Source organism: Manis pentadactyla, chromosome 7, assembly GCF_030020395.1.
Source record: "Manis pentadactyla isolate mManPen7 chromosome 7, mManPen7.hap1, whole genome shotgun sequence".
NCBI lineage: Eukaryota > Metazoa > Chordata > Mammalia > Pholidota > Manidae > Manis > Manis pentadactyla.
In genome coordinates this window covers 143,314,014-143,329,306 of record NC_080025.1, presented here as the reverse complement: position 1 = coordinate 143,329,306, position 15,293 = coordinate 143,314,014, and the positions used below count along the sequence as shown (strand labels likewise).

The 15,293-nt window shown below is 43.7% G+C and overlaps 1 protein-coding gene across 1 annotated transcript in view; it reads right to left on the bottom strand.

Moving 5' to 3' along the window:
- ZNF862 (zinc finger protein 862) overlaps positions 1 to 15,293 on the bottom strand; it is a 45,824-nt gene that overhangs the window by 16,549 nt on the left and 13,982 nt on the right. The window contains exons 6-9 of the mRNA XM_057504986.1: positions 10,044 to 10,155; positions 8,553 to 8,660; positions 6,008 to 6,696; positions 4,428 to 4,584 (exon numbers count right to left, since the gene is read on the bottom strand). Coding sequence (XP_057360969.1) covers positions 4,428 to 4,584; positions 6,008 to 6,696; positions 8,553 to 8,660; positions 10,044 to 10,155 — 1,066 coding nt within the window. The remainder of the gene's footprint in view (positions 1 to 4,427; positions 4,585 to 6,007; positions 6,697 to 8,552; positions 8,661 to 10,043; positions 10,156 to 15,293) is intronic.

Sequence of the window (15,293 nt, the reverse complement as noted above, 5' to 3'; positions counted from 1 at the left end):
TGGGGAGGAAGACTCAAAGAAAGGTGGGGCGGGCCTGTCATTTTTTGTCATAAGTCTTGTCAGAATCACTTTGCTAAAAAAAAATTGTGAAGCAATATTTTGAAAGACTAAGTGAAAACACACAACAGACTGAATATCCCTGAATCTGTCCGCCTCAGCTATAGCCCCTGTGGGGACTGGCCGCTTTGACTGCCCGTGACGCCACGCTACTGGCCCCGGGAGTATTACACCCTGATTGGACCTCTTTGAAGTTGTGGGTGAAAGGTTGCCAAAACCTTTTCTTTTTGTTCCTTTCAGAACAAGTGAGACAGAATGGAATTTTTGAATAGATTTTTCTATGTAATAGAAAAATGGCTAAGGAAACGTAAGTATAGCAAGTTCATGTGTGCACACACACACAAACACCCACATTCCATAGAAGTCCATAAAAACTGTCTGGCTTACTAAGGCAGATTTCCGACCCTTCTGTGCTAACTTCATTCCAAGGTCGGCATGCCCTACATGTAAATCAGCTTGGAGACAGCTGCTCTATCACCCTGCCTCTGTTCTTCTCTCTCTAGCTCCTGCACTGCCCGGACTTGGAAGCTGTATCCAATGGCCCACCAGATAGCAGCTGGCTGCTCAGACATCACATGAGCCATTCTAACTTCTGTTCATCTCATTGAGGGTCCGCTCCATTTTGGTTTCCAGTTAGTTACACAACTTCCTCCCCAGGTATGGGAGGTCTAGCTGCAGTTGATGACCTCACCTATTAGAAAAGGCACTGCCTACTTGGAGTGACCTGCCACTTAGCAGACAATGACACTTTTACTAATAAAAACAAGGGCTACCACATAGTCCCTGTATTGGCATGACTGCTTTTGTTACTGTCAAGTATTTGTTTCTTAACAGTCGAATCTAATTGAATTTTCCTTTTTGGGGAGAAGCAAGAGACATGATGAAATACAGCCGAAATCTGAAACTCGAATTTAAAGTATAGAAATAAAAGAACAGTTGGAAACTCTGCAGAGTGATAAATTAAATTATTCTAAATGAGCAAGTCCACAAAAGTAAAGGTTGAAATAGGAAAGCATTACAGGCAAAACACAAAACTCCTCTTTTCTCCATAATCAAAATGACTGTCCTCTACAAGGCCAGTCCTACCGATAAGACAGCTGGTGAGGCTAAGGAGGGGGTGATAGGTGACAGGTGAGTGGACCTAACCTAGAAACAAACCACCTGCAGAAAAGCTTCAGTCTATGCAATTTAACTGCAAACAACTGACATAAATTGATATTAAAGTCAACTACATGAAATTGAGACTGTCTTTTTAAAAATAGGTACGATAATTATAAAATTTAAAAGAACAAATCTACTAGTTGTAAACCCTAATAAGTGCAGTGGAAGCATTAGCTGGGTTTCCTCAAAAGATAAGAGCAAAAGGAAATCAACAGCACAAATGTGCTGCAATGTATCCTGGTGACCAGCCCACAAGACCCCTGACCTCACCTGAGCCATCCTCACCTGTGGCAGAGGCCACCTTGTTCACCTCAGTTCTCAGGAGGTGAGAGAACTCATGGTGCCCTACAGAGAAGGTCTGAAAAAGCCAGACCAATCTAGCAACCCTCCTGCAAAGGGGACTGGGGATGGGAGTTGAGACTTTTTAAAAATTCTTATACTGTTTGAATTTTTCTGCTTGGTGCTATTATTATTTTAGTACTAACAACATGATTAGCACAAATCGTGAAACACACAGAAGTGGAGTCCAACTGGTAATGAAGAAATACATGCAGGAATTTTACCTGAGTCAAATGTATATGCAATGGACAGATTAATAAGAGTTTCAGTTTAGCTATTTTCCAGTTAAATGGCTTGAACTCCCACGGCTGTTTTCTCACGTGAAAATACTACTCCTAACTGCCTTACAGGCTTGGTTTAAGGATTAGAGAGAATATACTTAAGAGACTCAACACAGGACCAGGTCTTAGAAATGTTCAGTGAACAGCAAAAGCCACTATTATTATTTCTAGACATAAGAATAAAAGAAAAACATAAAGGCTTCCTGTAATACCCAGGAGAAGCAGGTCGTGGTATTTTAAGATAAAATTTAAAAAACACTAAAAATGGATGGGAGATTTTTTTAAAAGGACAATAGAAATTTTCTTGGCTGCAAAAATTATGATGGAATTTTTCTTTTTCAAAAATTGAGTTCTCTCCAAAGAGAAGTTCTACTTGTGTTCTATTTACAAAAAATAATTAAAAGATAATGCCAAATAATATTTGGTTTTCAAATCTGAAAGTACAGTTGACCCCTGAACAATATATGTTTGAACTGCATGTTTTCACTTACATGCAGATTTTTTCAATACATATATAAGAAAATTTTTTGGCAATTGCAACAATTTGAAAAAAATGTCAAACATATAGCCTAGAAATATTGAAAAAATTAAGAAAAAGGTGTGTTATGAATGCATAAAACATATATAGATAATAGTCTATTTTATCATCTACTACCATAAGTCAACAGTAGACTGTCATTAAATTTGGGGGGAATCAAAAGTTATACACAGATTTTCAACTGCATGGGGATTCAGTGCCTCTAATCCCCACATTGTTCAAGTGTCAACTGTAATTGTCACAGGAGGATAAAATATGGAGAAAAAAGAAACTTAGACAAAGCAAAAATAATTATTAGAGTCTCCACTACATCTCCACACTGTTTTATATGCCAATTATCAGTGTGATTCTCTTTCAAAGGTCATTTTTAAACATACAAATCATTTATGTTTGGCCCTGGCTACATTCTCAAGGCAAATGCTTTTGTATCTTAAACATGAAAAACTGTCTGAATTAGAGGACAGTTAAAGGATAATAGCTGAAGACCTAATTAAAATGATGAGAAGGACCCACCAACATGCAATTTTATTTCTGACTCCTGTCCTGCTTTCATTTTGCAGACAACCAAAAAGGAAAGCCCCGTTCTCTATAAATTCCTGCCCGCAATCCCTAAGCAAGATTAATTACCCTTCCTCTGATTATACTTGTTGCTCACCCAAACAAACCTTAACCAAGACTGGACTGTCCCTTATCTCCCCCAGCAAGCTAAGATTTCCCCACTTCCTAACTTGCATAAGTTAGAAAGAAAATGATGGAATGCTGAGATCAGGCTGTCAGGCTGCACCTCCCACGGAGGCCGAGCTGCTGTCAATACAGGTTACCCACTGCCTTCACCACGCTTCCCATGAAGTCCAAAGGGCAGAGGGCGTCACTACTGCTCATTCCTCTAACGTGAAAACCAACTGCCTGTAAGTTGGTGGCGTGTATTTCCTTAAACCCTGTTGGTGGCTGTGATGCTCTCTGAAGGTGCACCGCGTTCAACAGCCCTGGGTCACGAAAGGAACCCCTATCATCACGAAATTCGGAACCATTCTTTATGTCATTTCCGAACGTTTGGGTAGCCATTCAAAAATTATGGACAATGATAAAGACAAGTCAAGAATGTTCAGGAAGTAATGCCTATTAGCCGTACTTGAGAGAGCAGTGTAAAGCTGGAGGTATGGCATCAACTGAGTCACATATATTCCTCCTCCTTATTCTGTAGGCGCCACGACACAGGCCACTGCAAATTCCTAATTTAGGCACAGCAGCCTGGTATGCACGGTTTCCGTTACAATATATGGTAGTAAAAAAAAAAAGGAAGACCTTGATAAGATGAACAGCTGGCTTTCCATTTCAATGCCACAAGAGCACCATGGATGCCCAAGGGAAACGGAGGCAGAGAAGACCAGGAAGCAGCTGCAGGAGAAGGTGTGAACGCTGCTGCGGTCATCATTCTACAGTCCCCGTCACGTGACACTAGGCCGATGCCACCAACCCCTGCCGGCCTGGGGAAGGTGGAACAGCCCCGACACAGTCCAAGTGGAGGGTGGCACCCACCGGGAGGCCCTTTCTCACGCCCAGGCCTCTGCTTGTGCTGTCTTCTCCCTGCCATGTCTAGACGCCCTGCCCACCCAGGTTCCACTCAGTTAAAACACTTCGGGCTCTGCAGTGAGGTCCCCGATGCCCCTTCCGATGCCGGGTAAAACTAGATCACCCTTCTTTGGCAGCCCCAGAGTTGAGCCTGTTTTGTGGAGCTTTTGGATTTTAGTTTCTTATTCAAGTGTCTGTCTCTCCTACAAGCCAGCCACCCCCTCAAGGCAGGGACCTGCCTCATTCCTGTTTGTCTGGCAAATAGTAGGTACTCAATAAATGTTTGGTGGAGGATGGAGGGTGGGTGGGTGATGAGGGGAGAGAGTGCAGTACCCCAAAGCAGGGGGGCCCTGCGGTGCAGAAGACAGAATGCTGTCTGCACAGCGACAGGCGGAAATGCCAGGAGGACCCCGAGCCACAGCTGTTGTGGGTTTCCCTTGTCAAATGAGGGTGGCAAACAAGTCTACGTGAGTGTTTACCCAGGGATGCCAACAGCTCATAATTCATCCGCATCACGTCTCTGTACAGCTCCTTGTGCCGCGTGTCTAGCATGCCCCACTCCTCCCGAGTGAAATACACCGCCACATCCTCAAACACCACAGGGACCTCCTCAAACCGCCCCTCCTCCGGAGGATCCTGCAACAAAGAGCAGCAGTCATTCAACTCGCCTCTTAGGTCAGACCCCAGTGCAATACTTTTGGGGGCCTCTCAAGGCCCATCTCTCCTGGGAAGCTTACCAAGAGGCCCAGATGTACTCTGAGAAAGTGAATTATCCACCGAAAGTCAAAGAAGCAAATTCACGAGCCCCGAGTCAGTGGGTAAAAACTAAATGAGGCCTCAGTCCATCCTAGGGTCTCCTGGGAGGAAATAAAAATGCGCTGAAGAACAGGGCTCCTGAAGAGTCTATGACTGTGCCCTGTCCTCACGGTCCTAAGGGGAGCCTTCCACTCATCCCAGACTACAAAGGTGACCATCTGCCTGCAGGAGCACCTGCTAAGATTTCCCACCGGGATGGGAGAAAGAAGCAGAGAAGAGGTAAAGACGCTTATACTCAGCAGCGAGGCTAGGCTTACCTGAGTGCTAAAGGAATCCAGATTATAAAAGGTTAGACCAGTTCATTAGCTTCCAATACTAAAAACCAGAAGGAACATGAACACAAAGAGAAATGACCTTTGCCGCTTTTCTGGATTCTGGAAAAATCTGAGCTTACTAACTTTAGCTGGGCCCTTGGTGTTATACTAGAGGAGGTACTCAAGCAAAACCCTGATTTTATAGAATTATTGAGAAATGCAGAAGGATCTTGTTACTCTAAGATTCCAGTTAACACAGTTTTCTTAGAGGTCAGCTTTCCAAAGAATCAGAAGCTTACAAAACAACCCTCAGGTGAAAACCAGAGCTTTAGGATATTTTAGGGTATCCCAGCCAGTGCTGCAGGGAGTGGGGGGCAGCACTGGGCTGCCTTGGGGGTGGTCACTGCCATGAGAGCATGGTCTCTGGACAAGTCACTACCCTTGAGCCTCCGTTTTTCTCTAACAAGATGAGTTTTATCGCGCTTTTTCCACCAGACTCAGAGCAGCATTAAAAACATTACATAAAAGAATGTGTATGAAGAAACTTTGCAGTGTTTAAGTGGGCTACATGATTCTAACATTAAAGCTGAAATTTTTAAAAATTTGATTAAGAGCTCTGGGGCTGTTTTGTGGTTGTGGATTATTTATTGACCTGTGGTTGTTTTGAATCCTGGATAAATAGTACTGCTCTGAATTCAGGTGTTCTCTTTGTATCAGAAGCTAGCATGTTCCATCCTACCAATTATGTTTGGTTATCTGCAAAAAGGAGATGACAATAATAGTGTTGCTGTTGTAAACAAATGAGATAATACATGTAAGGCACTTAAAACAATGCCTAGTACATTAAAGGCATGTTAGCTTATGAGAATATTATAATTTTAGCAGCAGGAATGGCTAATATAATTTTCCCATCATCGTCATGCAACATATGTTGTTGGCAATATGGAATCCTTCCACTTGAGATACAGCAATCATCATAAACACACTACCTGGCCACAGAATTCAGCAGAGTCATTATGCAAAATGTGCGCGTTGGAGGACCTGTGGGCATCACCAGCACTTCCCTTGTGCCTCAGATCGGACATGCGGTCCAGGTACAATGCAGTGTTTGCTCTGTTTACTCCAGGGATCCCCAGTTCCACTCTCGAGCTGGGCAGGAGCTGCGCCATGTTGTCATAGGCTCCCAGAGGCCCTTGGGGGTACATTACAGGATAATCTGTAGTGACGAGGTGCTCGGAGCTGGGCAGGACATCTCGAGACACACCTTGGAAACGGGCGGCCCAGATGGGGTCCCGGGAGGCCAAGGCACTGATGGAGAATATGTGGGCTTTGCTCTTGGCGTGGTATTTGAGAGTTTCCACCTTGAATGGCCCTGTGTAACCTTCTATTAATCTTGACCTTTTGTCCCTGTCAGACGGGTATTCTCGGCAAGCAGAGCAGAAGAGAGCAGTCTGCTCCTCGTTCATGGCCAACCACGGGAACTGGGCAAACCATGACTTCTGGATAGACCGGGGTTTCAAGGGTTTTTTGCTTTTTCCTGGATAGTGCAGCTCGACATTGCCAACCTCCGTACTGAAGTGAGCCAGGCATGCTTTCTTCTGAGGGGGCAGGTATATTCCAGCTTCACTGGCTGGGCCATGCACGTCCATTTCTCCCATATAGCCCATCTTGTTTTTTCCTTTGGAGAAAAAAGACAAATGGAGTTTGCTGTGAAGTTCTGTAATTAGAACCACTGCAACTCACAGAGGCTCTCAGATACTCAAATACGAAAGCTGGAAACCACACACACTAATGACACAGCCTCGACGTGAATTCTCTCCTTCCAGCCTCCCCAGGACCCCAGGCCCACCTTACCTAACCAGGAAGAAAACCAAATGAGCTTTAGGAAAATGTTTGTTTTCTTCTTATTATTATTTTTTAACTTAAAGGACAGATATACCTGGCCAAAAGGAGAGCTTTTCAATTTGACCTCTGCAACCTAAGACAGTGACACAATCTTTAGGAGTTCAAACTTATTTTATGGATAAGAGCACTGAACTCATAGAATGTAGGATAAAAAAGATAATTAAAGCGAGATACTGCAACTCCGTACTCAGCAGGAACCCGCTTCTATGGCACCCCAGCCGGACAGGCATCTGCACTTTGCTCACGTGCGTTTGGGCAGAGTTTTGGTCCCCAGAGTTTTCGTTAAGCTGTGATCCCTGTCTGAGTAACTTCCTCCAGGGGTGCTACTTCAGCCCTCAAGAGAAACGCAAGTCTAATTCCCCTCTTACACCACAACCCTTCAAAGAGGTGAAAACTCTCCTGAGCTCACTAAGCGTTTTCCTCTTCAAATTAAACTAGAAGTTTCTTTATTCATTCCTTAGTTGCAATTCAGCTCAGACAATTCTAACTTCTCTTGAGCCATTTCTTAGGCATCAACATAAGCTCAGGTGGCCAGTGGCCAAGGACTCCACAGCACCTGCTCCAGGTCGACAGAGCAGTCTATAAACTCGAGCCAATCCCAGGAACACAAGGCTGCCAATAAAGTCAGTAGGCTCAAAATTATAGCCAAGCAGAGGAAAAACAAGATAAAACAAATTAGCATCTACAAAGTCTAGGGCTCCTTGTAGTCGACCTGAGATAGATTACAGAGGAGAGCAAATTTTTGTGATTCGATTCACGTAGGAGCTTGTTCCCACCTCCCTTTCTCCCGTCATAGGGGGTGGGTTAATCCAGCCCCTGATCCATCATGCACAGTGACAAGACGTCATCTAGCTGGCTCTAGCCAAACCAGTCCCTGAGCAGGACAGGCTCGTCAAAGAGGAAGCAAAGATAAATCCCAGTCCCCAGAATCCACCCATTCATTCATTCACTCAGTGACTATCTACTCTGCAACTATTATGTGTCAGGTATTGTTCTCAGCACTGGGAATACAGTAGTGAATAAGTCATGACTTCATGGCACTTAGAATATTTAATTATAAATCAACATATACTCTCAGGTGTAAATAAAATAAAAGTAGGTGAGAGGTCAAAGAGCAGTGTTAGGAGAGGCGTGTGTATTTTAGATGAGGTGGCAGCTGAGCGAAGAACAGCATTCATGCGTAAGTTGGTAGAGAACAGAGAGCAGAGGATGAAACCAGAGTGCTGGTCCTGCTCCCTTTCCAGCTAAGCACACTCTCCCACGTGTGGGGAGCGGGCTGTGCCCCTTTCCCCACTTGCTGATGGGGCGGGAATGGAGAACAAAGAACATCCTGTTTACGCATTCCATGAGCAACTGAAGGAGCCCTGCTGTGCCTACCTTTGCCCGGCTACCGCTGACGTCAATACTGTGCTTGATTGTCTATTGGATAACGCTATTTCCTGGAATAGTGTGCTTCTTTGCTGTATAAATACTCTGGACTCTAATAAAGCTTTGCTGGCGACGCGTGCAGGAGCGTCAGCCCTCCCAGTTCTTTCTGTGTTTCTTTGTTTTCTTCGCCCCCCTTCCGCACTTCAGGACCTGCTCCACACTGCGCGGCCGGACCGCGTCACCCACGCGGGTCCCACTTACCTGGGTGGCGGTGGCTCAGGAGATTCCTCTGGCCCTGGACATGGCCCAGCCATGGCTCTGGCCCGCGCTCAAACTTACAGAACAGCTCTGGGTTGGCAATAGTTGGTCCTGAGTCAGGAACAGAGAGAGGCACCGTGAAGTCCTGGATCCAGGGCACACATTAAGGGTGGGTGTGAGCGTGACCCCCTCTCAGCATTATAAGATAACTGCTCTAGGAGGCAAGCAGGAATTTTGATGGTTTGGCAGAGCGGTTTAGAAACTCACATATCTGTGAGTCCTAAAGGAATGGGCGACTAACTGAAAGCAACGAGGGGCACAAGCCAGGCTCTATACCCCTCTTTGAGGCTAAAAAGATATAAAAACTCCTGGTTCAGAACCTAAGCTCACAAACTCAAATGCTGAGAGAGGCCAGACTGACCATACAGCTGAGGACACCAGGCCAGGGCAGAGGGCTGTGGCGACCTAGAAGACTCACACACTGCTGCTCAACCCCGAGAGGAGGCTGCCACGCGGACTGCAGCCCACAAGGCCAGGCTGTCTGCTTTTCAAGAGAAGCTGGAAATCATATTCCTGTGTGAAAACTCCCAGTGGTTAAATATTGACAACTTACTCAAGAATTTTAAAGACACCAAAAAAAAGTGATGAAAGAGAAAAACACAAAGATGTGGACCATATTTGACCCAGGAGCTGCTGTTTTGCAACTTCTAGTTTAAAAGAATCAACAGTTTTCAAACTGTTCTTAGCAGGCATAGAAAGATGACCCAACCCAGCTGCAAGTCCTCCATTCACAGAGAGCTGAGATGGTCACCCCATAACCCTTAGGCAGGGTCAAAATGAAAAGAAGAAAGACATGGCAGCTGGTCATCAAATTGAAATTAGGAAACAGTACATATATGTGTACACACATGTTGAAATGCAATCACATCTGTTCATGGTACAGGAAGTCTTACCTGTAGAAGCCATAAAAATAGAAAAGATGAAAAAATACCTACATGGGCACAAAGTTTTACATTGTTTTATCTCATTAAACATCTGCACCCTATAAAGAAGGGAATCAAGGCTCAAAAAGGCTAAAGGGCTGGGTCAAAGGCACACGAGGGTGACATGCTACAGCTGGAACTGAGGCCAGGTGTCCACACCACCGCTCCCTCCCTCCAGGGTCCTGAGGTCTGACACAGAATCTACCTGGCAGCTCCACAGACCACAGGCGGTGATTGCCACCTGGCCCTTTGGGATAACCAGAAGCATCAAAGTCTAGCCTTGACACGCCTGATTTTCCCACTTCTCTTGGCCAATTTAAGGGCAGAAGGAAAAGGATGGCATGTGAATCCATGTGCACTTAAGTGAGACATGGGACTGAGCAGATGAACAGGGGGAGAGGCCTGAATGGACTGGCAGGATTCCAGGAAATTCTCAAGGGTGTCATAGTCGGATGTGGATGGGGAAGCCAATGTGGAGTCAGGCGGCAGGGAAGTGAATGGGAGCCCATACCCAGTGGTGCCCCCAGATTATCTGAAGCACAGATCTCCTTCTGTTGCTGACTCAACAGCATCCATTCCTCCTGAAGCAAGTATACTGTGATGTCATCAAACGTCACAGGAGCCTGAAAGGAAAAACGACACCAGGTAAGTACCAGTTTCTTCCTTAGATCAGTCCTCTTCACCTGTGTTCATGACCACCTGCAGGCACTCCTACTCTGGAAACACATCAGATCGGGGAGGGGGCATTGTCAGTCTACACACCAGACCTACACCCCATCTCTCTCACCACCTGGGTGCAAGCCACCGTGGGAATGAAACTCATTCTTCCAGGAAGGGCCACACACTAAAACAAGAGTCTTGAAGGAGGCTGACTCCGGAATTTCCTAAGCGTTTCCCCACATGCTCATCACCTGCCTTCCCGTGGGACCTGTCACTGCTCAGCCAGTGCCTCAGCAACAACTTGTGACACATTCTTTTACAAAATCTTGAACATGGTAAATCTTCATGCAGGAAGATGTACCTGATGTCTAAAAATAATCGAAAAGTCATTCAGAGCTATGTGAGTGAAGCCATATCAAGACAGGCAAAGCTTTCAAGCTGGGAACTATATCCCATGGGGCTTGTAAAGTAGCTCTGTTCCACCAAAAAGGGGGAGCGTTGAGAAAATGTTTTGGAAGGTTCTGGATTAAAGCAGCAGATTGAACAAGTGCACTGAATTTTGCCTCCTCCCTGTGAATTTAAAAGACACCTCCTCCCCCACAAAAAACTCCCAATTAAAAACACCCACTAGGATGGGAATACAATGAGAGGACAACAGCAATTCAATTCTGGAAACTGAAAAGCAGGTGAAGTGAAAAAGTAGTAACTTAGCAGACCCTAGAAAAGTCAAATCCTCATCCAGCAGGAGACAAACTGGGAAACAACTCTGCTGATACACTTCATCTTCAGTGTCTGGCAGCACATGCCACTGGCCTGGGAGCGAAGGCATCGAGGCGAAGATATTAAGAACTACAGGAATTGGTTCACCCACAAATGCCCCCCCACACTCCCTGACAAGGCCTCCCTCCCGCGCACTCGGAGTATCGGGCAGAGTCGGCTTCTGCACTGCCAAGGGTGAGCAAACCAATGGGCTGGCAGCCATCGGAGTAAAGGTCCTGCCAGGGCTCATGGAGACCAAAAACGATGGTGGAGGGAGAGGAACCGAGGAAATGGCCACGAGGCAGAGAGAAGACTTTATAAAAACAAAACTATTATCGATAGTTTCAGAAAGGTCAGGTACTGCAGCCATGAAACAGTTATAAAAGCAGTAATCAGAAAACATTGCTCTGAAAAAGTTAAAAATTTATCCTTTTCAATTTAATACCATGAATTCGCTAGCTAGTCAAAGAAATAAAAGTAAAATTCAACAAACAATGAATCCTCACAAAAATAAAATTAAAAATTGAATAAAAATTTTTTAAAAATGAATTCCCCACACCCAAAGAAAACATGATTTTGGGAACTAGCACCATTGGAGTAAGTATAAGTCCTTCTGAATTGACAGCTCTGAAGGGGACACGTCCATTTCCATTTCTAACATGTTTTGGTTAAGTTTGTTTATAATTGTCTTAAACTTTATATTCAGATTTCAAACACATGAAACATCTGTTTTAACTTCAGCGATAGAAGCCTTCTTGAGAAAACAACACAGGTAACTACTGCTAGTCACTACTGAATTGTTTAAACAATAATTTGAGTATTTTTCCAATGAGTCAATATATGTTCACCACAGAAAATGAGACAATAAACAGAAAAAGTAGTTTAAGATCACTCAAGATTTGGGATTAAAGGTGGTGGCGTGAGCAGTGAGACAGAAACCTCCTCCTAAAAAACACATATATATGAAAATAAAGCAAATAAAATGAATCCTGAAAGAGCGACTATAAAGAAGACTGCAACAGACTGCCTACATCTGGGATAAAGAGAAGACTTCATGGAATAGGGTAAAGTAGCAAAGCCATAATCTGGCAGGACCCAAGCCCTCCACCCACCCCAGCTCACTGGCGGAAGGAAGAGAAATGGAGCGGGAAGCGGGTAAAGCTTAGGACTGCTGAACACCCAGCTCTGGAGATCTGCTCTGGAAGCATGAACCCACATTACATGATACTCTGGAGATTAGTGGTGTTGGAAAGCAAAGACAAGAGGAACACTCAGAGAGACTGAGATTCCAGCCACTTGTGGAGAACAGGTATCTATAACCAGCTGCTCAGGGACAAAAGAAAGGCAGGTACTTTGAAAGACCTCCCAACAGCAAGACGGCTGCTAAAGTGGCAAGGATAGCACAGAGCTTTCTGCTCAGGAGAAAGGACAGGAGGACAAAATTGTCCTGGCACACTCAGCACAGCAGGTTGGAAACTCTCAGGAGCTTCAGGTACTCCATCCCCCTGGCTAACAATGCGTGCCAAGGACCCCACAGTGATACATAGCCTGTCACTCATTTCTCCCAGCCGGAACCAGTTCACAAACCAACCCCCATCATTGTGCCAGGCCAGCCAGAGGGCAACTCTGCCTAAGGCAGCTACAGGGGTAAAATGCAGAGGCTCCTCCCTGTGTGCTTGGACCACTGGCCCTAACAGTAGAGGCAGACACTGCAGCCAGGAAGCAGGAAAGAGCACCCAACAGGCATGGGTGCTGCTCACCTGTAACCCCCGCCATCACTTCAGATCCTGGGCAGCTCCAGAGAGTAGAGCTTCTGGGCACTAGAGGGTACCACCTACACAAAGTTATTACTACAGAGTAATCAATACAAACATAAAACGGAAAAGGAACCTGGTACAAACCAAAATCCCACAAACACCAGAAAGAGGGCTAAGTGAAACAGAAATCACCAATCTTCCTGAAAAAGACTTCAAAATAAAAATCATAAACGTATTCACAGAGCTACAGAAAAATATTCAAGATCTCAAGAGGAATTTGAGAGACAGAAACTTAGAAAAATACAGTATTTGAAATGAAACATACAATGGAGGGATTTAAAAGCAGATTAGATGAAGTAGAGGAGACGGTAAATTAAATAAAAATTAGAGAACAGGAATACAAAGAAGCGGAGGCACAGAGAGAAAAAAGTATCTCTAGGAATAAAGAATAATAAGAGAACTGTGTGACCAATCCAAATGGAACAATATTTGCATTATAGGGGTACCAGAAGAAGAAGAGAGAAAAAAAGGATAGAAAGTGTCTTTGAAGAAATAATTGCTGAAAACTTCCCCAATCTGGGGAAATACTCTCTCAGGCCATGGAAGTACACAGATCTCCAAACACAGGAGACCCAAGGAAGACAACAAGACATATAATAATTAAATGGTAAAGATCAAAGGCAAGGACAGAGTATTAAAAGCAGCCAGAGAGAGGACAAAGATCACAAAGGAAAGCCCATCAGGCTGTCATCAAACTTCTCAACAGAAACCTTACAGGCCAGAAGGGAGTGGCATGATACATTTAATGGAATGAAACAGAAGGGCCTTGAACCAAGAATACTCTACCCAGCAAGATTACCATTTAAATTTGAAGCAGTGATTGAACAATTTTCAGATAAGCAAAAACTGAGGGAATTACCTCCCACAAACCATCTCTACAGTGTATTTTGGAGGGACTGTTATAGATGGTAGTGCTCCTAAGGCTAAATACCTATCATCATAGAAAATAAAACCATACTAAAGGAAGTAGACCAATTAATTACTAAGCAAATGCAAAATTAAATCAACTACCCACAAAGTCGGTCAAGGGATACATACACAAAGAGTACAGAATATGACACTTAATATATAAACAGTGGATGAGGGAGAAAAAGAAGGGAAGAAAAAAAACTTTAGATTGTGTTTGAAATAGCATAATAAGCAAGTTAAGTTAGACTGTTAGATAGTAAAGTAGCTGCCCTTGAACCTTTGGTAACCATGGCAGTAAGTACATACCTATCAATAATCACCCTAAATGTAAATGGACTGAATGCACCAATCAAAAGACATAGAGTCACTGAATGCATAAAAAAACAAGACCCATCTATATGCTGCCTTACAAGAGACTCACTTCAAACCCAAAGACATACACACACTAAAAGTGAAGGGATGGGAAAAGATATTTCATGCAAATAATAGGAAGAAAAAAGCAGGAGTTGCAGTACTTGTATCAGACAAACGACTTCAAAACAAAGAAAGTAACAAGAGACAAAGAAAGACATTACATGATAATAAAGGGGTCACTCCAACAAGAGGATATAATCATTATAAATATCTATGCACCCAACATAGGAGCACCTACATATGTGAAACAAGTACTAACAGAATTAAAGGGGGAAATAGAATGCAATGCATTCATTTTAGGAGACTTCAACATACCCTCCCTCCAAAGGACAGATCAACCAGACAGAAAATAAGGACACAGAGGCAATGAAAACACATTAGAACAGACTGACCTAACAGACATCCACAGAACATTCCATCCAAAAGCAGCAGGATACACATTTTTCTCAAGTGCACATGGAACATTTTCAAGAACAGATCATATACTAGGCCACAAAAAGAGCCTCAGTAAATTCAGAAGGATTGAAATTGTACCAACCAGCTTTTCAGATCACAAAGGTATGAAACTAAAAATAAATTATGCAAAGAAAACAAAAAAGGTCACAAACACATGGAGGTTTAACAGCATGCTCCTAAATAACCAATGGATTAATGACCAAATAAAAACAAGAGATCAAGCAATATATGGAGACAAATGACAACAATAATTCAACACTGAAAAAATCTGTGGGATGCAGCGAAGGCCGTGCTAAGAGGGAAGTATACTGCAATACAGGCCTACCTCAGGAAAGAAGAACAATCCCATACGACTGGTCTAAACTCACAATTAATGAAACTTGACAAAGAAGAACAAATAAGGCCCCAAGTCAGTAAAAGGAGTGACATAATAAAGATCATAGCAGAAATAAATAAAATCGAGAAGATTAAATCAATAGAAAGAATCAGTGAAACAAGGAGCTGGTTCTTTGAGAAAATAAACAAAATAGATACACCCCTAGCCAGACTTATCAAGAAAAAGAGTCAACACACATGAACAGAATGAGAAATGAGAAAGGAAACATCAGTATGGACACCACAGAAATACAAAAAATTATCAGAGAACACTATGAAAAATTATATGCTAACAAACTGGATAACCTAGGAGAAATGGATAACTTTCTACAAAATACAACCTTCCAAGACTGACCCAGGAAGAAACAGAA